This window comes from Nelusetta ayraudi, unplaced genomic scaffold (assembly GCF_046127955.1).
Source record: "Nelusetta ayraudi isolate G7.1 ecotype Tasmania unplaced genomic scaffold, CSIRO-AGI_Nayr_v1 ptg000004l, whole genome shotgun sequence".
In the NCBI taxonomy this organism is placed as follows: Eukaryota; Metazoa; Chordata; class Actinopteri; order Tetraodontiformes; family Monacanthidae; genus Nelusetta; species Nelusetta ayraudi.
The window spans coordinates 11,277,521-11,301,181 of record NW_027466054.1 but is presented as its reverse complement, the minus strand read 5'-3'; the positions used below and the strand labels follow the sequence as shown (position 1 = coordinate 11,301,181).

Genomic DNA, 23,661 nt, shown 5'->3' with positions numbered 1-23,661 from the left:
AAGAGTTGTGAATAAGTGCAATTTTGCAGGCTTGTCGCTGTTTATAAAGCCTGGGAGGCGAAACACGGCCGGGTCGATGCGGCAACACACCAACGAGCTGCAAGTTTAAAGGGAGCCGGCGTCTTCAAAAGTGAAAAGGAAGATTCCAAACGCACCCGGAAAAAAAAAAATGATTAAAGCTTCATGATAATACACTGGCAACCATATGGCGCTGGGAATTTTATTATTTTACTCTTAAATATTAAACACTCGGCTCGTGACTCATCTGCGGCAGTTTTTTCTTGGCGCTTCGCTTCAAAGTTCCCAGATGAAAAAGGGTCTGGACTTGCAACTTTTCAGTCTGGTTTCCTCAAAGTTTGGCGCAGCATCGCGCTCGACTGTCACAGTGTGTGCACTCTCATACATATCCGGTTGTAGCGATCTCGCTGATTTGTCCGGTCCATCTCTGTGACTGCAGGCTTTGGAAAAGGAAGGTCAACGCCCCTCAGGACTGAGCCATTCAGTCTTCAGAAGGCGAATCACGGCGAATGACCCAGATTAGGACCTGATGTGAGTTTACCGAGGACCCAGAAAGGGTGGCAAAAAGACAGTGAGGAAGATGATGATGTGTGGAAAAAAATCCGTCCGAGAAACTCCACCGCAATTCCCAAAAGTGAGCACTGAAGGATGAAAACGATGCTGCATAATGAGCGGTGAGAAAGTTTTGTCAATCGTTGCTTCCTGGGTAAAACGGCTCCTGGACTGACAGTTGCTGTGAATAAGCACCGACGCCCATTGATCCGACTGTCCACACCGGGCATGTTAGAGGCTTAAAAAAGTGTGTGCAGTGCATTACCTGTAGCCTGGCAGGGGATATCAATATTTCTGTCGAGATCAGCGGAGATCTTCCTCGGGGGCTTCGCAGTCAGAGAAGGCGGTTCTGCAGACAGAAAACAAAAAACAGATGTCAACATAAAGTCGTGCTTGTTTTGTTTTTTTTTTGCCTGTGTCAATCAAGCGGTTTAAGTGTAAATTAAAAAAATATTGTATTTCCTCTTTAGTAGAGAAAGAGAAACTTTGGGCACTTGCGAAATGAAGCGGGTTCCCGCTTGTGGCCGTGAGTGTCGGCGCTGGGTATCTGTCTGTCTGTGAACCCTTTGAAATGACTTCCAACACACAGTGGCAGGGAAACACACTCTCCAAGTGTCCCAAGGGAAACAACAGCCTTTATAAACTCCTCCATTTCCCTGCCAATACCGCCTCCCTCCAAACATCTCCGCCAGTATCAGTCTAAACGCTGACAGCAGCTCCTAGACTCAGCCCTCCTGAGTGCGGGGGAAATGAATATGTGCCTTTTGGTTCATTACTGCTCTACCACGGCTACATGTTCGAGGAGAGGAGAGGGAGAAGAGGGAGGAGATAAAAAAAATAAAATAAATGACGTCCTGCAGCGACCACTCCATTTTTTGCCTCCCAAAAAAACAGTTGTTAATATTTACTTAGAGACACTGACAGTCAGCCTGGACGGAAGCAGAGAGATTTTTTTACTCTGGTAAAAGTGGCACCATGGTCACGAAGCTTAAAGGGATAGTTCACCCAAGTTCTACTCCTTTTTTTTAGAGGAGGCATCTGCTGATATTTCCTGAATGTGTGACACCGTGGTGAGGATTGTTCTGTCGTGGGGTTTTTGTCTCATCACTTCCTGTTTTATTTTGAAGACCCAATTAACCTTCCTCTCGTTTCAGATCACATTCCCTACCTCATGTGCCACCTGTGCATCTGACCCAATTACCTATTGTCTCTACCTGTCTCTAATTACCTTGTGTGTTTAAATAGTCTGCGTCTCCCTTGTCTTGTGCCAGAGTGTCTTCGTCCGTCAAGTGTTGCACCCCAGCCTGCTCACAGCCACAGTAAGACTTTGATCCTTGAAGTGAGTGACCCTTTGTTTTGATACATTTTGTCCTTAGTTCAGGTTCTTTCGGTTTTGCTCTTAGCTTTTTGGCTCCTCCGCGTGAGTGATTTTGTTTCTTCTGAGAGAGTGATTTCTAGTTCCTGTTTTTTCCCCGTCTTTATCCCTTTTCCCCTCTTAGGAGTGATTTTTAGTAGCCATGCTTTTAGTTTAGGTTTTCAGTGACAGGTTAAGATGCCGTAGGTCTTTCATAGCCTTTTGCTTTGTCACTCGGTTTAGGGGGCAATTGCTTGTGCTAAATAGAAGACTGATAAACCAGAGCTCTCTGCAGCTGAGTCCTGCTTGGAGTCTCAGCCTGACAGAATGCTGCTGAACTGATCTGGACTTGCAAGCGCAGGAGGAACCAGAGTTCCAGCGAGTTCGCTGACATTCACCCCGAGTGAGATGCCGTCGTCTAATGTGAGTGGAAACAGCAACACTAACAGCCCAAATGGACGCTAATAGCCCACAGTGGACTCCCGGCATGGAGCAGCACCAGACAAGCAAGAAGAGCAACCAGCTGCCTGTTTGTCCATACTGGCTCACATAGGAAAAGAGCCGCTGGTCTAAAGCTGTGAGCAGAAATAGGAAACAGAATTTTAACTTGGAGGAGTTGCTGCTGCTGCTGCTGCTGCTGCTTGTGTTGCGTATAAATGCAGCTCCAGTCTACGAGACTGTGGCGGCTATTTTCTCCACAATGTCTCCTTTTCTAATTAAATCGGTTTGCCGAGTCTTCCAGACAATTGGGTGGCAACACACTAGCATCAACTTCACACTTCCTTCGACTTCTAGTTCATTTTTGTTTTTCGCTCTTCTGCAGTTTCCTGTTTTTTTTTTCCTCCCCCTTTCCGTTTGGATTTATTGTTTACTTCACGGTTCAACTGAGGTGGCGAGAGGGAAGAAAAGAGGGGAGTAAATTAGATCAAAATGTTGCTGAGCGCGTGTAACATCCTTGTTCATGTTGACGCTGCATTTATTCCAACGACTTTAGGCAGGTTGCTGCTTCTCGGTGACCTTTAAACTCACATGTCCTATTGATTGAGCGCCGTGAAGTGTGTTCGACCTCTCCAGTGGTGAACGCGATATGTTTGCGTCCATGTGAGTGGAGGACGAGGAGAAGAAACGATGAACACGACACGCCGGCGCGTGGATCGCCTTCGTTCAGGTGAGCGCCGGGAACCCCGACGCAGCGCAAAACACATTTCTGAGAGTTTGGCTGGGTGGGTTCGCGAGAGCACGGCGCTCCTGCCGATTCCCTGCTGTCTGTCGGCAACACAAAGATGGGGGAACAACAACAGATGCGTTGTTGTTTTTGTTTTGCGCCGCCAGTTGTCGGTACTGTACGAGAAGTGTGCAATGCAACGCAGTGCAGGGCAGTTCTGTGCGTATTGTGATTAGCGGATCTGTACGGGTGGAAAAAAAAAAAAGAATAAATAAGTGAGAAGAAATTGAATAATAAACACCGCTGAGGCCCCCTCCTCTTTTGTTCTCCTCGCACAAGACACATGCACTATTCTGTTTAGGAATCCCGCTCGCTGCATCGAGGTCTGCTAAGCCCAGAGCAGAAAAGGAGGATCAGTGCAGCTATATTCATCAGCGGCGGCGGCTCCTCTGATACATATGAATACATGCAGACTCTCCCTCTCTCTGGCTGCCAGGCAGGCTGTAACGGCCCTGTCGGCATAATGAGGGAATAGGACGCAGAGGAGGGCGAGACAGATGGAGGAGGGGAAAGGAAAGAAGGAAAGAGAGAAAGAAGAGGAGAAAGAAAGAGAAAGACAGGAAAAAAGGATAAAGAATGGAGAGAAAGAAAGAAATGCTGTGAGACTGAAAAAACAGAAAGAGAGAAAAGATTCAGGTTAGAAGCAGAGGAAGTGGGTGTGTGCACGGAGGTGGATGAGTGTGCACGGACAGACTCAGACTTCGACATAAATATTCAGGCGAGCCGTCTCCGTCTCGGCGTGGGCAACTTTCTTCTTCATGTGTCGGACGTCCCCGTCTCCGACAATCCGGGAAGATCAAAAAAAAAAAAAGGGACACTGACGAACTGGAGAGGAAAGCTTTGCTTCATCAATCACACCGCCGCCATCACCGCCTGCCTTCCGTTTGCGCGCACGGCAAGAAGGACCGGAGCTCTGCCGCTGGAGTGTCGCTGCCCTCCTCCTATTGATCGCCGCCGTCGCTGATGGGAGTGAAAAACTTGCATGTGCGCAGCGAGCGAGAGAGAGACAGAGCGCCGGCGCAGCAACACTTTCTGCCCCCATGCCGACGGGAAGGAGAGTTCACATCCTGGAGCGCAGACGGACTCGGCCGCCGGAGCCGTCAGCCGGTGGAGTTTGTGGCCTCCAGCGGCGAAGACGGAATAAACGGAGGAACAAACAGAATGCAACACCGCCCTGGGCGAAAGAGTGAGGTCAGAGCTGAAATTAACGGCTCCAGCCGAGGCATCGGAACGGACGGCCTTGACCACCCACACAAAATATGTGGAAATGATAAAGAATTCACATTATGCGCCGTTTCGTTTTCTTCTTCGTTTGTTTCCTCACCCGTGACAGTAAGCTGCGCCCTCGCTTCCACAGGCTGGGCTGCGCTGCGGCTGCCGTGCGAGGCCTCGCACACGTACAGGCCCGAGTCGGAGGAGGAGGCGGCGGGAACCACGAAGCGGTGCCCGGTGCTCAGCTGGCGGCCGTCACGTTTCCACGTCACCACGAGGCCGTCCAGTTGTCTGGGTGGAGAGGAGAAAGAACAACAGGAGTGAGGCGAGGAGGAGAACGAGGAGGAGAGCGACAGACACTACTACGTGTCGCACTGGATTACAAATCCGCTCGCCGCCATCGTTATTGTTTGTGCCGCTGCTGCCGCATTGCATGCCTTGTTTTTTCAGGATGACATGACAGTGACGGTGCGATGACGTCAACGTTTTGCGAGGAAAAGCCGTTATCACTGTCCAGATGGCAACGATGTGACAACGACTAAACAGACAAAAAATACAGTTTCAGGGGACCCAAAACGCCGTTGCCATATGGACGAAACACCGCAGCGGTTAAATAATTTACAGTTTCCACCAAAAAAAGTTCCTGTGTGGACGGGACCTAATAGGATCAACGGTGCCGCCTCGGCAGTGAGAGGGGGGTTGTGGCGGCTGGAACTGCACTGCGTAACTTTCAAGCGCGACCCGACACGCCGGACGAACCACTATACGGCAACGTCACACGTTTATTTAGAGGCGGTTTTACATACTACTGTTACACATACATAAGATTATAAAATGACGGAATGGAACCCAATAAGTAACCTCGATGAAAGACGAAGTAATAAAAGTGTTTGCTACGGCGTTATTGTCAATGTCTGTTTTGCATTTCATATTGGTGATTTTCCTGAACACATACGAGCGCTCCAGCTAGGCGACTATTTGTATTTTCCCACATCAATAAACTAGCGCTGCAACGTGTTTACTTCGTCACTTTGCCATTTCCACCGAAAGTTACCTCGAGCTCCTTTAACAGCGAGCTGACGAGCAGTCGCAGCAACAGTGGAAATCTTGTCTGCAAACATCCAGCGTCCTGCTCATGATTCAGCCCCGATCTTCACCTCTGTTTCGATAATGAAGACGTACTGCAATCATGCTCCTTTAATGCCAAGGTCAACCCCCGTTCCCCCACCGTCAGGGCTGTCTACAGCCATCACTCAGGCCTCCATATCATCGCCTCTAATTGTACACTTCATCATAACTCCATTTCCCATCCAAATTCTGCTGCAAGGCTGCAGACAAACTCTGAAAAGAGAAGCAGCACATCGGTGCCGTTCTCGCCTTGCCTCACTTCGCTTCGCTGGCTGGCAGTGATATATATGGATGATTTTAAAATCTCACTATTGGTGAGGAATTTTCCTACTTCTGAAACGTCCTCCGTCAAAAGACACTCTCGCTGTTCGGGGGCCCAGCCACGGCCTGCGTGCTCTCCTCAGGCAGCGCCTCGCTTTGAGCTCCCATTTTTTTTAGAGTTGAAACATTTGTGGCCCCACGGCTCTGGAATCCAACACAACACGTCCAAGTGGAATAAAAAATCAGGTATTAAATTGTCGCGGTTTGCGTCATGGCTGCGTGGAGGACCTGGCTCAGGTGGTGGAGTGGCCTTATCTGATCAGAGGACGTGTGGTTCTGTCTTTCAGCACCGAGGTACTGAAGCACCAACCTTACCCCCTCACCCGCACCTCCAGGGACGCAGCCGCTGATGGAACTGAGGGCTCTTGGGGAGTGGGCGGCACCTTCAATGGTGGACCCTGCCATCTCACTCAGTGAATGTGGCAAGACTTGCACAACAATTTGATTTATCCCTAAGCCTGAAGAGTGTCATGAAAAAAATGTCACTTTGAAAATGACATTGAACAGATTCTCGTTAGATTTGTGGAATGAAAAACTCGTACGGGCACTAGATGTGCACACCGGCCACTTCCTGAGGTGCACTTTGTTTGTACCAGGTACCCTGGTGAGTGATTCGTGTGTTCAGAGGTGCTCTTCTGCATACCTTAGTAGCAACCAGTGGTTATTTCAGTCTGAGAAATAAACGAAGCAAAAAAAACAAAACAAGAAACAAAGAAACCACAAATCCCTTGGGTAGAACATTCTTATTACTTCATACAATTACTAATTTTTATATTAATGCTATAACACATTTGAGGTCGAGAGCAAATCTCTTTAAAACTGGGCAGTGGATCATACGCCTTGTTTCTGTTGTGTTTGTGTTTTTAGAGAAAGCTGAAGGCACAAATCAATGTATGATTGGGATTGACATGCTTTATCAGAAACAGCTGAGAATGTAACAGGAGGATGCCGGTAGAGATGGTAGTTGTGCGATTAAAGGAGTCATCCTGCGCTCAGTTACTGAATGGACATCTAGTCTTTAAGCCACGAATGGAAAGTGATTTTCAATGAACTTTGACCATCTTTCTTCTTCTCAGCTGTACAAAAATGGTGTTTTACTGAAAAACATCAGTTGAACACTCACTTTGCCCATATGTATATGTGTGTGCGTATGCTCAGCACTTAGCATTAGCCACTGTAAATTTTGTCAGTGTGTTTTAGCTCCTCAGTTCAGTTGAGACTCTCAATCCAACTTTTGTTTAATCTAACTTTGTGTGTGTGTGTGTGTGTGTGTGTGTGTGTGTGTGTGTGTGTGTGTCAGCGCGTCCAATAACCAATACAAGAGCCCAGAACAGACTTGCTGAACTAAGAGTTTTTGTGGTGTCCTCCAAGAATTAAGTGCCGTCTTGAAATATAGGAAGGGTGTGTGTGTGTGTGTGTGTGCGTACAACAGAAACCTACCTGGCGTTAGCGATGCACTCTAGCGTAACCTCGCTGCCTGCCACTGCTGTGGTATCTCTGGGAGGGACCACGATAGCCGGAGCTGGAAGGTCTGATTCTGGATCTGAGACCGAGACAGAGAGGAGATAAGTTGCAGTTAAGGCCGGTAAACACAGCAGCATCAGGGTCAGCGGCCTGTTGTTCAGCCTGCTGCATGATAACACTTCCCCAATACTCTATATATACCCTAAATACTCTTTACTGGTAAAACTGGTTGGTCTTTCAATCATTCTGACAATGCTGTGGAAACATCATGTTAGGCCTGTGCGTGAGCCGACAGCTAACTTATTGACTGGGAGCCTGAATCATGATGATGCATCATACGAGGCAGTGGGTCATGATTCTTCTGTGGCAAGTCATCTTTCAGGGTCAAAATGTTCTTGATGTGTGTATTTGTGGTAAGCAGTCAGTTTGTGGCTCCTCTGCCTGGAAAAAATGAACATTCCCACTAGATCTGGCCCACACCAACTCAAAATAATATCAAATTAACAATAAATGGATTGACATATCCAGGCATGTGTGTGTGTGAGATCCAAGTGTTAAATTACCCAATGCAATTCAACAGAAGCACAGTGTCAGGGGGAGTGCGGTCGCCTCTGCTGTTCTCGCATCTCTGGGCTACAGCAGTGCCAGTAGCTGCAGCCAAAGCTGCAGGGAGCGCGTTTGATAAATGACTGGAGTCTTCAACGTGGCTTATATGCAATATGATGGGGATCAATGCCACTCTGGTTGCTGTGCATGAGGGAGGATAACACTAAACGCTTGAGAGACTTTCGAGTGAGACTTAGCGACCAAGAACAATTGATCGAGTGTCCGACAGAATTAAAGCTACGGTGAGGCAGTACTCTTTGTTTCCTGTGAGTCTGTTTGTCGTCCATTGTTGACGGCTATTGTGTTTCATCAAAAAAACAAAAAAAACAACACACACTCAACAGTCCCTTTCTTGATCAAGAATACTATTGTTCTTCAAAAACAGACAAAATAATGATGTATCGGAGACAGACGGTGGGGGCCTCTGAATAGAACGAGTAGGCCTACAGGGGCGGAAGGATCCGACGAGTGATTTATGGCTCGGAGCGTGTGTAGGAGAGTGGGAAAGAGGATTTTCACGTGTGTTTGATCATGATTTATAGGTGGAACGGACTGATGAAAAGGACAAACCCAGACCGCTAACGGTACGAGGCGTTGGCCGCACAAGACACAAGACAATAATGGTGCGAGGCCGGCGGAGAACAAGCGCAAACAAAGCAAAACAAAAAACACAATACTTGTGACAAACAACGTGGGAAGCAGGTATCGCTGCCTCACGTCTGAGTGCACGTGTGGCGGTGGGGGGGCATCGCCCTGCTGTCCGTGAGCACGGCGTACAAGTGATGAATATGTAGATCTCCGATAAGGGAGGAGCGGTGACTGCAAATTAACAGGCGAGGTCTGATGGGCGGCTGGTGAAGGGCGACGGGTGTGAAGAGAAGGGTGGTGGTGGGTTGGGGGGCCGGGGGGGTTGAAGGGAGGGAGGAGGCAGCTGAGAGCGGCTTTGATCTCCCCTTTGAAGGGAGGAAGCGGGAAAAGGTGGTAATTAACTCGCTGCTCTTTATTCCTCCTGCTCATTCTCCCGTCTACCTCCCCCGATCCCCCCCCCCCCCCACCCCCCTCCCTCCACAATCGGGAAGGAAAGAGCGGAGAAAGTCGCAGCCTGCCGTCACACGGAATGAGATATGCAGCCGCGGCAAGGCGAGGCGAGTGACAGCGCACGCACACACACGAACACGCGCGCGCGGTGCCATCTTGACACACAGACTCGCTGACGCTCTAACTCGCAGCGGAGGTTGAGTCATTACTGCAGGAGATCAGTGGAGTGACACAAGAAAAGAGAGAGAGAGAGAGAGAGAGAGAGAGAGAGAGAGAGAGAGAGATGGGGACGTAATGGTGGAAGTCTTCAGCCGTCCTCTCCATTTGCGCACGCACGCGCACACACACACAGAAACCCCATTAATTTCAATTGTGCAGCCAGCAACATGTTGCACAAGGTGGAGCCGGAGGTTCAGCAGGAGGTGGGAGGAGGAGACAGAGGAGGAGGAGGAAGGTGGAGGAGGAGGAAGTGAGTGTCCATTAGCCGTCCACCGGGGGAGCCAGAGGTCAGACGGGAACCGGCCGCCGCTAATAGGCGGAGAGGGAGGATGTGAACCCAACTTGTTAACTGTGGCTGTGAGGCTGAGGAGCGGCAGCAGCGGTAGCAGCAGCAGCAGCGGCAGCAGCGGCACCTGTGCGACCAAAGCCGAGTTCACGGCGAACGCAGATGAGATGAAAAGCCGGGGGAAGAGCGTCGGCGCGCAGATGGCCGCCTTCTTCCCGCCGCTGACGGACGGCGCGGTGGTGGAAGTGGAAAAGGGGGAGGGAGGAAAAAAAAAGAAAGCAGCCATATGGTTGTGTGATCAGCGCTCTTCTCCCCGCCTCTCTGTCAGCGTGTCTAACACGCCCGTCCCTCCGGGGAGGGCCTCAGTCATTTCATCTCGCCCGCGTCTGCGGCCCCCCATCCTCGCTGCTTGGCATCCGTCTCCCAGTCTCGGCCCGCCCCTCTCGTCCCCGTCTCCACCCGCCACGGTGGCCGACAAGGGCCAAACACAATACAACTGCCTAATGCGCCTGTGGGCGAAAACAGCTGCAGGTATGGAAACGATGCAAATGCACAAACACAAACACCACAAGTCTAAACATGGTACAAAAAGAGGATTGTGTGCAAACAAAAAAAAACAACAAAAAACGCTGCATTGACCAGTCACCACAATGGAAGTGCTCCAAACCTGCAGGGGGTGCTCTTAGCAGAACAGCTCAATGGAGAGACACAGAGGTAGACCCAGGACAGCAGACACAACAAGTTTGGAGTAGAAAGTGGCCAAAAATACACTGAAATAAAAGTCAACATTACTGTGCTCAGTCGTACCGTCCCACTGTTGTTTGAAACACCGTCAGTCAGCCGTCCTCGGTCTGCCTCTGTATTGTTGGCCCTTGTCGGCCACCGTAGCCCGCACCTCCCGTCCCCGAGCATTCTCCCTCTGTTTACATGGCCATTATCAAATCGATCCGGCAAAACTTAAAAAAGGAGGGAATGTTTAGACTGGCAGATAAGTGGTGCTGAGTGTGTGTGTGTGTGTGTGTGTGTGTGTGTGTGCGGGCGGAGGGGAGCCGAGGCAGCAGAAAAGACTCCCCGTAAAGACTGCACAAAGAAAGTCGAGAAGTTTAATCTCACTCTATTGGATTCCTCATTTAGCAAATGAGAAACACCATGTGGCAGGGAGACAGAGAGTGGGAGTGATGGAGGGGAAGGAGGACGGGCCAGAGAAGAAAAAGAGCCGGGAGAGTTGCGGGATAACGAAGCAATATCGGAAGAACAACCGGGAGCCGCAGGGGGGAAAAAAAAGGCGAATCATATGAACCTGATCCGCTAAAGCAGCTGGAAAGTAAATGTAAACAGATTAGAATAAAGAGGGAGGATGAAAGAGAAGAGAGGAGAGGTTTTTTTTTTCGGGTGAGACTGTGTAGGTGTGTGTGTGTGTGTGTGTGCATGCGTGCGCATTGTATAATGCTCTCATTAGTGCAATCATTGGTGAGTGGCATTTAAGCAGTGCCACGGGTGACGCAGCTGCAGGGTGTGTCAGTGTCAGCGTGTGCGAAATGTGAAATGTATCCGGATGAAAGCAGGAAAAATTTCCAAATTAAATCAATGACGGGAACATTAACAAAAAAAAAAAAAAAAAAAAAAAGGTCAATGGATTGATGCGGCTTTGAAAGGGGGATTGATGGGGGGCGGGAGGAGAGAGCGAGGGAGAGAAATGAAAGGCCACTCAATCCGGCAGATTAAAAATGTAATCCCTCGTCAGATGAAAATCTCTCTCAGATTACAGCCGCTTGGGCCTGTTAAGTCTGCCAGTCACCACACTCTCCCCATTGTGCGTGTGATCGCGCTCCATAACTGCTGATCTGTGTGTTTTAAGCCCCTTCTGACAAATCTCAGTGGAGACCTTCGAGAGCAGAGGGATTGGCTGAGGGATGAACACACACACACACACACACACACACACACACACACACACACACACACACACACACACACACACACACACAGGCAGCAGGATTGTGGTATTAGCTGTCTGTGTATTAATAGAGTTGTCAGATAGGTTTCTGCAGGGTTCACGGCCAAGTAATGCATATCACACTGAGGCTCCAGCGTAGCAGCAGCAGCAGCAGCAGCAGCAGCAGCAGTGGGGGGAAAAAAGGGAGTCAGAGAGAAAAGAAACAAGTGGGGCGGATGTCAGACAGAAGGCGAGAAAATAAAAAGGGAAGAGATAGAAGGGAGGGTCATGGGAAATGAGAGGTTAAGGAAAATGGATTTATAAATATTTCATCTGTTTTTTTTAGAGGGTATACAAATATAAACGGAGATGCAAGGTGATCATTTGCCGATCTCTCCTGAGAGCGAGAGCATGTGTGTGTGTGTGTGTGTGTGTGTGTGTGTGTGTGTGTGTGTGTGTGTGTTGAGAGTGGGGTGAGTGTTTGTGCGTGTCACTGCGCTCATTAATGCTGCATGCTGACAGCTAAGTGTCATCGTCTGACTACACTTGCCTTAGAATGCCAATAGAAAACCACAAGGCAAGACATGCCACGCACACACACACACACACACACACATGCACTCTCGCGGGCACAAATACATTTAAAGTCACACACAACCACGCACCAAGCACCAGATTCGAGCCCCAAGGGGGAGACCGACATAGACAATGGGAGGCAGCGAGAGAGAGAGAGAGAGAGGGGGGTGACGAGAAAGATGCCTGATTTTAAATATTCATCTCTTCCTTCAGCTGCCAGCTCTCCCTTCTATCCATCCATCTCTGTCACTATACTGCCACGCGGCTGATGGGAGTAGACGGAGGTCTGGTGAAGCAACGTTCAGGGGGTAACGGAGCAGCCGGATCGGGAGCCATCCCAAGGATTGCTTGATTATTTCTGAAGTGACACAGTCACAGTGTGCGTCTGCCACCTGGAGAGAAACCAGAGGAAACCGCCGCCACGACGCCACGACGCAACGAACGAGACGTTTCACAATCAAATAGCGGTTGTCGGCGTTATTGCTCTGGGCTGGTGATTAACCCGGGCTGGTATTTTCCCAGAGGTGTGTTGTGAAACCCAACACACATGACTAACACCCGACGTTAACGTTGGTTTTAAGGTTCTCGGAAGTACTCACAAGTGATCAGCTGTACAGCATCTCAAACAACAACAACAACAACAAAATAAACTTTGCTCGATTCATTCCAAACATGGGAATTACTTTAAGCCTTTTTGTGTTGATGGTGATGACAACATGGACTCATGAAAACACAGAAATCTGTGATTTCAAATAAAAAATGTATCACTTTGAATAAAATCATGGGGAACCTTTTCACAGTGTGTTGGAACTGGAATGGAAACGTTAGCATAGTAGTCAGTGGAGTCACTCTGCTCTGCTCGGTCAGTGGCAGGCTGCATGTGTAGAGACACGTGTATTGTATCTCAAGTTGGAAGTTGTTTATGTTTGTTTGTTTTGTTACTATTCAGTCACTCCTCCCTCACTCCAAACTTCGTGCTGTGCAGATGCTGGGGAGGTCAGTTAAAGTGCTGCTGCTCTTAAACAGCTCAATAGCTTCTTGCGAAGAGTGAATACCGAGGTCCCCGGAGGCCTTGGTGTGCAGGTTTGTCACCTTGGGGATGTTCACACCTTTCTTATTCAGGTAAGCCCCACTCCTACCAACCTTTTCATGTTTCATATTTTCTGCGTGGCATACACAGTCACTCAGCAGTCCAACTGGTGCTAAAAGGATTTTTTGTTTTCTTGTTATTTTTTTTCTTCAACAGCTGAGGTTAATAACTTTATTGAAAATCAATCAAATCCTCCATAAAATTGTAGCGGTTAACATTTTGATTTCCTAGTGTAAAGAAATGCCTGCATGGCCCTTGATATTGAAACAGAGCAATGAGTGAAAACATTTCTGGCGCCACCTGAGCATCGTTCTGTCAGTGCTGGCTCGCAGGGAACTGACCTTCAGCCAACCGGTGGCCAGCTGCAGCGTATTTTTTCACTCTTTTTTTCTTTTTACACACTAGTAAGGCAAAAAGTGTGAGTGTGCCCTAATGGAACATCTTTTACAACATGTACCCACTGCTGTTGCCAGCATGACCTAGACCGGAGCATTTAGCCAAGCAACTCCAACCCACTGGCAGCGGCCACATGGTTCACGGAAAGAAAAAAAAAAAATCTGTCTCGGTTTATCTGGACAGAGAAAATAAGAAGCCAGACGAAGAGCAAGCAGGATGATGTAAATGTAAATGGCTCCTTTACCTGTTGAACCGCGGCTCTTCTTGCCAACTGTCCGTCAGCCAAAGAATGTGAGATGAAAGAAAGAGGGACAGAAGGGGGGGGAAGGACGGGGAGCAGAAGGCGGGAGGCAAGCGGGAGAGATACATCATTTAGATTTTGAGTGTTTCTTCTGGCTGCAGCAAAAAAAAAAAAAAAAAAAAAAAAAAATGGGACACGTCTTTAACAAATTCACATTCAAAAAGCCAGAGGAAAAAATAACAGGCTTTCATAAATCAGCAGCAGCAATTCGTCTTAGAGCTGAGGTGGCACAAAGAGAGGAGGAGAACGCAACAGTGGAAGAAGAAGGAGAAGAAGAAGAAGAAGAAGAAGAAGAAGAAGAAGAAGGAAGGGGGGATTGAATACAGACGGAGAAATCCAAAAGACGGAGGGAGAGACAGTGGAGGAGAGAATGGCACGTTATCACGGAGTCCAGAGGAGGAAGAGCTATTTGCAACCCATCCATCAACTTCCAGCTACCAAATTTTGTCTCCCTAATTCACTCTTTTCTCCAACTCCCCCCCTCAAACTCGTCCTCCCATCCCCCACGCCTTTTTTCCTCAGTATTTGTCATAAGTCTGGAGGCTGCAACGGCGGCAGGCTGCGAGAAATGATGGCATTGACATTCTACTGGCAGAAAATCTACATTCACTATTCATCTATCAATACAATACCCCTCCATGCTTCTTTTTCTGACAGTCAACATTTGTGGGCTTGTGTGAAAGTTTCTGTGTGTGTGTGTGTGTGTGTGTGTGTGTGTGTGTGTGTGTGTGTGTGTGAGCAAGAGGGAGGGAGGGAGGGAGGGAGGACAACAGAGAGCAGCTGACTGATCACATCAATATCATCGGCCAAGTTGGAGCAGCATCGGTAACATTTGCACGCACCAGGCAGAAGTAACAAAACCAACATTTACCATAAAACACTATACGGACGAGGAGGTGTGTTTGTGTTGGCTGTGGGGGGCAGGAATTGACGGCGACATTTTCTGTATGACTTAATTTGACGTGATGGGTATTGCCGCTGTTCCTCGTTAGATCTTGAACAAAACGAACAGCTGATTTTGGGAGGGATAAAACAAACGCGGTGGGATGAAGCCTCGAAAGGTTTTGTGATGTTTTCCGGTGAGCTGAATTGAGTCCTGTCTAATTACCGCGGAGAGCAAATGAGATAATAATGCGGTTTGCCAGGGGGGCCTTATTTTAAACTGGGTGCAAGATTTTGTTGAGTATAAAAATAGTTTCAAAAAAATGTCAAAAAATGCTTTATTCTTTAATTTCTAAATGCTTGGTTGTGGTAAAATGGATCAATGAGCTACTGGCTGGCCAATATTTCAGTAGGCTGCAAAAACAATTCTTTATTATAATTGTAAGACAAACAAACCCACGTTGGCTTTTTAACGGTATCAAAGCTTTGTTGGGCAATAGTAAAGACTGAAGCATTTATCAGTAACAGCTCATTTGTGAATTCAAGGAAGTGTTCACTGGCAAACTTTTAACACATCGCTATTATTATTTATTATTATTATTATTATTATTATTATTAATTGATCAGCTTTCATTCGTGTAGGAATGCATTCATTTGTCAAGGAGAAAAAGCAGGTCGGCACCATTCACTGGTGTTCTGATAATTCAAATACATCTATTATTGAAGCGTCATGCTAATGCTATGGAAAAACGAGTGTCTGGACAATTTAACCAGGGCAGTTTGTGCTGTGACGTGGCAGAATTTGAAAATGTAATTTTAAGAGTCTAAAAGGGGTCAGCATGAGCACATGCATTCATGCACCCACACACACAGTGACATGATTTTTTTTCTTTCTTTTTTTGTCTGGGGGCGCACAAGGATGTGAGCGTATTCAAATGACGTGTCACACTGAGTCATTCTCACTTTCCTTTAAAATGGGAACCAAAAAAAACAATGTGGACGTTGGGAGATGGTGGGGGGTTCACAGGTGGAGCCAGCTGGAGCCCACAGCAAACAACTGATGGTCCCGGTTTGGACGTCATAACAGTGAGAAAATAATACAATTTCATAACATTAGTAGAACAGAACAGTAGGACAGTTGGATTTGTTATATACTTTCCATGCCATTCTCACTAGTGAACTGAATAAGCATCCTTCCAAGAGAATAGATGGGTTTCCATTATAGATGTGTACAAACCTTGGGCAATATTATTTGTGTGTGTGTGTTATATAGTTTTTTTTGAAATGACTGCACCTAAATTTGCTGATGATCTGTGAGTGTTTCTCCTCTTTCCACTGGGGTACAATCATGGTTGTGGATGAGATGCATTTTGGAAAGTTTTCAGGTTTCAGTGAGTTCCTTCCATTGCAACAACTGCACTTGTGCTGTAGTTGGCGCTTTTGCAGATCCCCCCCCTCCCTTTTAAGTCTTTTCCACATTTCTTATGCAAAATTTGCCGAGGCCACTGAAAGTCACTCGCGCTCATTTCAGCTTGGAGATCTGCCTTCACCAACCATCTCCAACCCTGCATTGCTTGAATTTCTCTCGCCCCCTCCCTCACTCTCTCTTCCTCTGAGTTATATGTTTCTATTGTAAGACATGCTTTTTAACAAATAATGAAATTCTGCCTGATGCGTCTGGAAAGCCTTTCTTTTAACCCCCAGATCGGTGTTCTTCCCTTAGGTGCACTTTCTGATACCCAATTTCAATTTGCATAGTTTCCAGAAATATTCAAATGGCCCTCCCACATAACAAAACAACAAACAGCATCTTTGAACAGCATGCTAAATGTGTCACACTTCATTGGGGTGACAATGTAGGTGGGGGGGATAGCCTTCAAAGTCAGGCAGTCATACCTGACAGCAGAGGTCACCTGCAAAACACGCCCATTTCCTGTAATGTAAGGACTTTGCGGCTCTTCCTTTGCATTATTTCATTTGGCACGCTCCAACTCTTGAGTATGTGTATGTGTTTGTGTTTATGCCACAACAATGCGTGTCACTAAAGAGGACAGGACATAAAACCCACCTCTCTTGTTTCACCGCTGAACACACGTCCTGGTCATGGTGTTTTTTCACAGCGGAGATGTTTGACACAGAGATAGGGCTCTCTTGTTTTTATAGGGGACGGATAAGCGCACGAGGTCATGGCTAATGAGATGTGCTCATGGTGATCTTAAACTACAAGTATGGCTAAGTGTCTCAGCCTTGAGCCGGATTAGCCGTCATGGGTTCCTTATTGTCTGTCCGGCCGCCTGAAGGACTGCAGCAGCAGGCAGGCAGGCAGGCAGGCAAGCAGGCAGGCAGGTCACCGTGTCCTCTGTGGTTTCGCTCCACTGTCAGTCTGCCACATGAAATTATTTTGATAGACAGTTAAACTGAAATTAGTGATCAATTAATCAGATTGCGAAATGCATAATTATGTTATGGCTCTGATGTAGCTACAGGTTTTTAAATTTATCTAGAGAATGTGTTAGACCGGCGTTTCTCAACCACTGTGCTGCAGCACACCAGTGTACGGAGAGATAATGTCAGGTGTGCCGTGAAAAAATATCCAATTTCACTTAATTGGTTTAAAAAAAAAATTGAGTGACTGTGCTTTAGCAGGAAATTAAGCCTATTTTCCTCCCTCAATTCCTGCCAGGATATCAGCTTTGTGTGCATCCAAACAGGCCCAGGTTTCACACTGAGTGACTATAAGTACATTAAGAGACCATATTGTCATTATTAGGCTAAAAAGTGTCATTTTATCGTATTTTTGGTTGGTTTGGTTGTGTTAGACAATAAAGTACAATAGTATAACTCAATAAACTACACTACTGTTTAGTTTCCAAAAGATCCCAAAAATTCTGTGGCTTCACCATCGGCTCCTTTTCACGGCCAGATCACTCAGTGGATTCCGCATTAGCAACTGCGTGCATGTATGACAGGCTAATTACCGTAGCAACCGATCCAAAAGAGGCGAGCCGCAGTGTTGGAGCGCAGACATTATCCAGGCTCAGGAGTCCGACTCAGCCTCAACTGACTCATGCATAAGAGATGTGGCTCCGACGCCAAACACGGTCTGCCCTACAAATATTGCATGCTGTTTTCTTTCAGGGCGCTGCCATATTTCGTTCGCTCGCGCCACACGCCTGCGCCGCTTGCGTGGTGCTGCTTTGTTTACCAAGACTCGCCGGACAACTCAGGTGTGACAGCCGGAGAAGATAGGGAGAGGGGAAAGAGATAGCTCACTCCTCCGCTACTTCCTTTGTCACCGCGGGAGGAGCGGTATTCATTTCAGCTTCACAGTGTGGAGGAGAAAAAAAAGACACACGCTCAACTAAAAATCAATTTAATTTGTTGGTTTCTTGCAACTACTTCACTCACCACTCGTCACGCTGCTGGTCTATTTAGAAAAGAAAACCTGTGTTAACCGCAGCACCGGGATTCAGGCAGTAATCCTTTGAGCCGCAGCTATTATATTTTCAGTCCTGACGCCAAACCTCTGAGAGCCTGGCTGTGGGTTACCTATTTGCTGCGGCACAACCAGCCCCCTGCATGACTCACCGCACCAAGAGCAGCACAATCAGCGCCATCAGGCTTTACCGCCCCCCTCCACCTCCAACACCACAACCACTCCTCTACAACCAGGCACCTCTTACCCTTGGTGACAATCTATCCTCCATCCACCCACATCTGCATCGAGACTCACATCTCCCTAAGCCAAAGTTGACTTTTTTTTGTTTTGGTTTGGGTTTTTTTAGCAACATATTTGGGTCTTTTCTTTTCCCCTTCCAGCTGTTTTTTTTTTTTTTAACTTGGGATTCCAACCTCAAAACCGCTATCCTCCCCACCACCGCCGCCACCATCCCAATTTGCCCTGTCAATCTCCCCCTTCCGTTCCCTTCCGTTGCCTAAAAACAGACACGCACACGGGCAGGCGCGCACGCACCGCAGCACCACACCTATTTGAAATTCATATCAAAGGCTACACAAGTTTGAGTCACGCGGCGCAACTACCTGCACACGAACACACACATGCAAAGGCAAACACACTGAGTCTTTCTCAAACCGACACGCGCGCACAGTTGTGTCCACTGAAATAATAAGCTGGCAGGGGCAATGACCTCTGACCCTGGAGCAAGTCCTAAAGGAAGCAGGTGATAAGGTATGCCTCTCCCGCTTGCACCCACTGGCCCACCTCGTTTCGCTTCTAAAACCTGAGCAGCGCTATCATTTACACAGTGCATGCAAAGAAGCAGGGGGGGGCCGCGTTTACATAATAAATCTGGTTATTTTAACAGCCCTACACGCCTCCTCCGTCCCCTCCCTCCTTTTCTCTTCTGCTGGGTTCTCTTCCTGACAAGGAATTCACCTTCGGTTGGAGGTTACAGTTTCCTTGCAGTCTTCCCATCTCCAGCAAACACTGGCATCGGTTGACCTTTCCAATTTACTGTGTCAATCATAGCCCGGCGCACACACACGCACGGACGCACACGCACTGTTCACAGCCCAGTCTCCCGTACAAATGCAGGTAAAGTTGGCGCCAATCAACCTTGCATGGATTCCCAAATGTCACCAGGTTTCTGACATTCTCTTTGCTCCGCCGCCCCAAAGAAAAGAAGAGGGAAGCGTCTCCTCGCCCCTTCACTCTTGTCAATTTTACTCTTGCGTTTGAGCTATTTTAACACAGCCACCGTTTCTCAGACCGTCTCTCTCTAAACCGCAGCTTCGTTTGTGCCGAATGCCAAACATGCGCACGGCAAACAAGCGCCTGAGGTGAAATCTCGCCGATGCAACGTTTCAAAACTGTCTAACCGAGGCGCAAAGAGGGTCAGAGGTCAAGTAGATAGGCCAGAACTTGATGAATACTTTTTGTAACTTTAGACAACAGCTAAACAAAGTAGTAGCAGTGCTGCGAGATGTTACACGGCTCAAAAACCGCATATTATTTTACACGGGGATCGTCACGAGGCAAGCGAGGTCTAGTGATGGATGGACGACAGGAGGGAGGAGATAGAGGGCAACAGGTGAGGCTTTCAAAGGCGGCGGTGTTGTGGTGCAGCTGTGTGCCCAACACCTCAGGGTGGAAAACTAGATGGGAGACACACCAAAAGACACAAGATAAAGGGGACGTGTCATTACCAAAATCGGGCGTTTCTCGCCTTCCCATGACTTCATTCACAATGCCGCGGGGCAATCCCCTTATCTGGCGCGCTCTCATTGTCGCCCTTGCGCCGGCGCTATCTCCCGTTCCCTGCCATCACTTCGCTGTGTATCAAACATCCGCAGAGTCACGGAGACTCCCGGCGTAAGTAAACAAGGCTCACAGAAAGGAGGACACAGAATTTTAAGTGGCTCTTTTAAAAGCAAATGGCAACCCAGCTAAGCAGCCGCGGCACCCTTTTTAGCTGTAGACACAGTCCATTCATTTAATATGTGGCAGTGAGTGAGGGGCTGGGGGCCCGGAGGAATGTGACAGATCAGTGGAGGACAACATGTCCTGGCATTTCCTTGAAGGTTAAGACACTCAATCACAAACTCGCACTCTTCTGTGCAGAATAAGAATGTGAATACTGTACTGGGAATTTATCAAAAGCCGCCTTTGGAAACCTAAAACAATGTTTCTATCACTGTGCGAGAGTGGAGGAATTAAAGATGAATTCAACATTCTGGTACTTGATCAAAAAGTGTTGGGGGAGTCTGAGGCACAAATTACACAAGGTTTACCATTGTAGGCTCAAACAAAGAGATTGATTTTAGGATGTGTTCTGAATGGCCCCAATATTACAGGCCATAAAGTGCATGGTTGAGTGTGACCACTAGTTTTCTCGAGAAATATTTACTGTGCACCTGCATTGATTGGCAGCTAAGGCCTGAGATATGAAAGGTCCATGTGCTTCCTAGTGCCTGCATGAGTATTCTTCTCCCTGTGGAAATCTTGACTGAAATGTATTGGCAAGTCCACCATTTGAGTTGCTACTTAAGTTATGATTGAAGTCTAGCCTACATCAAGCTCTGGTAAAAACAGATCTGAAAAAAACTGAAAATGGATGGAGTGATGAATATTGAGCCATCTCAGACTGAGGGAACGATGCTTCCTTTTACAAACCTTTTCTCCTGTTCATAGTGCCAGACCTTGCATTGTCTTTGTAGTTTGCTGAAATCAGTCCTTCTGCATCTAAGACCTGCATTAAAATCTTCTGTTTGTGTGCCATTTACACATTACAGCATTAAAAACGTTCCAGGTTTTCTCTCGCTATGACTTCAGTGCGTGCAGACAAATGTGGGGACGGGCCCACATGTTGCTCCTCTGCTCCTCCAGAAAACACACATCTCACTTTAATATCCCTGCACGCTCGCGCCAACCCTCTCATGTGTGTAGACGCACACAAGTGCACCTGTATTTATGCCCGCGTCTGTGTATAAATGCAAAGCAATCCGTCTTGTGGGCGCGAACGGTTAGGGTCCGTGTCTGATTAATGGCTTAATTGATTAAGAGACTCAGAGATTGATTAGTGGGGCCTGGCTATAACAGATTCATTAGGACGACGATAGATCAGAGAGATCTGGCTGCGGCTGCTCTGCCTGGCTCGGCCGCGGAACAACCCCCCCGCTAATGGACGTCGTCCGCCTGCCGGCGAGTCACAATATGTCCGCATCTGCCTGTTTTTTTTTTTTTCTTTGTCTGCGGAACGTGGCTGCACTCGCATCTCTTCTTCTTCTTCTGCCACTCCAAACAAGCAGACAAGTGGAGGAGGGAGTCAAAGGGAGGTAAGTAGGGATGACGAGGAAGGAGGAGAAGGTTGGCGACTATTTTAGGATTAAAGGCCCTGTTGATCTATTCCTGTTTTCAGCATTTTCTCTCAAACTTCAACTTTCACACCCTGCCTCCCTTTTCTTGTTCCTCACCCATCTATATCCTCCTCAAAGCTTTCCCAATTTTGCACTTTCTCACTGCCATTTGACTCTCCCCGGAACCCGATCCCTCTCTGTCCTTTTCTCTGCTCGGCCTCATTTTTTAAAATCGCTTCTCTTCAGCTATTCCTCGGTATCCGCGCCACCCTGAATCCCTGATAAAGCTCTTGCCTAATGTATACCAACAGCAAGGGGGACGAGAGGACGCAGCTGTTTTGTTACGGTCGGTGCGAATTTGAAAGTGGGTGCGAGATGTGGCTGTACTTTGGCGGCATGGTGACAAATGAGGACAGTCTTAGTAAACGACCGCCCACACGGTCTTTCAGGCCACAATGTCAGTGTGACAGCTAATGACTAGCAAAGCGCTGTATACAGCCAGTGTTCCGCTACGGCTGAGCACAGCTGAAATATGTACTGTCTAACTGTGTGCATTTGCAGGCTTGAAAATGTGACTAGTACGGCTTTCAAGAGAATTTGAGATGAAAGCACATCCTCTTGACCTGCATGCACTAATGCCAAGGGGGGTTTGGAAATTCATTTTAACCTCAGGAAACATGAAAATGCTCATGACAAAGAAACAAAAAAAAAAGTCTTCTTTCCGTTCTGGTAAGATCAAGGATAATGACCCAGCATGAAACATTTATTATATGGTTTTCAGAATATATCTTTTCATACTTGGATTTTGTTAATACAAGAGCATCAATAGCATATAACTTTTTGCACTGAAGCCATAATTTTGGCTTCAAAAAGTTGGCCTGCTTTGCTTGTGTGATGTTAGTAGACAGATGAGTTTTTGAGTCTTTTGTGTATTGTGTCTTTTGAATACTAAAAATGAGAAAACAAAACAAAAAACAAAACAACTCAACAAATTAAGTAAAGACGTCAATCTAGTGTTTGGATCTGTTTGGTTTTGTTTGCCATCACAAGTAGCTGGCCAGTGTGATGGCTGAATAATTAGAAGGCTGGCTAAGCGGATGACTGATTTATTAGTATGTTAAGTCGGATGGCATTGGGCTTGTCGATTTGGTACGGACATCTTTGGAGGGTGCTACCTTTTTTTTTTTTTACTATTTCATCTAGTCCCACCGTTGGAAGCAAGGAACACCACCGTGCCTTAACGTGAAAGGCCGATGCTCAGCAACCTTCCTGTGGGGGAGCGCTGGTTTGTGTTGGGGTAACATTTTGATTTGTACCGACAGGAATGAGCGAAAGTTCTAATGCGGTTTTCAAGTTAAAGTAATATCAAACATTATACGACCTGCTGTTTCCGTTCCCAAAACCACACCGTGTAATTTGTCTGCCTTAAAATGATAGTTTACAAATCTATTTGACAATTCACTGGCTTGCAACGGGTAGAATGGCAGGCCCGCCAGTGACACGGCAAACCCCAACCTGTCAGACAGCAACAACCTTTTTGGACCCTGTGCAACTGTGAACAGGCACAGACCAGAGAACGAGCATCTTGAACCCAGTCAACAAGTGTTCATGTTAGCGTATGAAGCGTCGGCTTAATCCGAGCCATGTCCTCGCAGGAGAGTGCTGAGCAGAAAACAAGAGTCTCTGCGAGTCAGGAGGGTCAATGACAGTGTCAATGACCAAGCAAAGTGTCAATGGCGGCGAACGTCAGTGAATCTTAAAAAAATTAAAATTAAATGAAATTTTAAGGTAGAAAAACTAGATAGTGCTGCTTTAGTAGCTCTGGTATTTCATTTCAGCCAGAGATTTCAAAAGCACAGAACAAAAGACTACTTTTGTTCTTCAATGGGCTTTATTTGATTCTCATTATCACACTCTACCACAGCGATTACATGACAGGCGAGGTTGTGTTTTGTGCTCAAGGACATTTTGATAGGAGTCAACGGTGCAGTCAATTGGTGTCCTGTTTGATGTCGAGAGCCCCTGAACTGTTGGGATTTTGGTAACATGCGCGGCGGGTTTATGAATTAACGGCAAGATGATTTCACACTGCGCCCCCCGCGCAACACACACACACACACACACACACACACACACACACACACACACACACACACGTGCAGACAAAGCTTTTGCTAAATCAAGTAAACACCTTCTTACTTTCCCTTCCTCCTTCCCTCCCGCCTTTAAACGCATCCGCGC

The 23,661-nt window shown here is 47.3% G+C and overlaps 1 protein-coding gene across 3 annotated transcripts in view; it reads right to left on the bottom strand.

Moving 5' to 3' along the window:
* The window catches only part of LOC142893835 (protein sidekick-1-like), a 222,569-nt gene that overhangs the window by 82,188 nt on the left and 116,720 nt on the right, over window positions 1-23,661 (bottom strand). For 2 of the 3 annotated variants that reach the window (XM_076034767.1, XM_076034776.1), the window contains exons 6-9: window positions 13,666-13,692; window positions 7,251-7,353; window positions 4,474-4,652; window positions 836-919 (exon numbers count right to left, since the gene is read on the bottom strand). In XM_076034767.1, the coding sequence (XP_075890882.1) occupies window positions 836-919; window positions 4,474-4,652; window positions 7,251-7,353; window positions 13,666-13,692 (393 nt within the window). The remainder of the gene's footprint in view (window positions 1-835; window positions 920-4,473; window positions 4,653-7,250; window positions 7,354-13,665; window positions 13,693-23,661) is intronic. The other variant, XM_076034785.1, reaches the window with a different exon arrangement.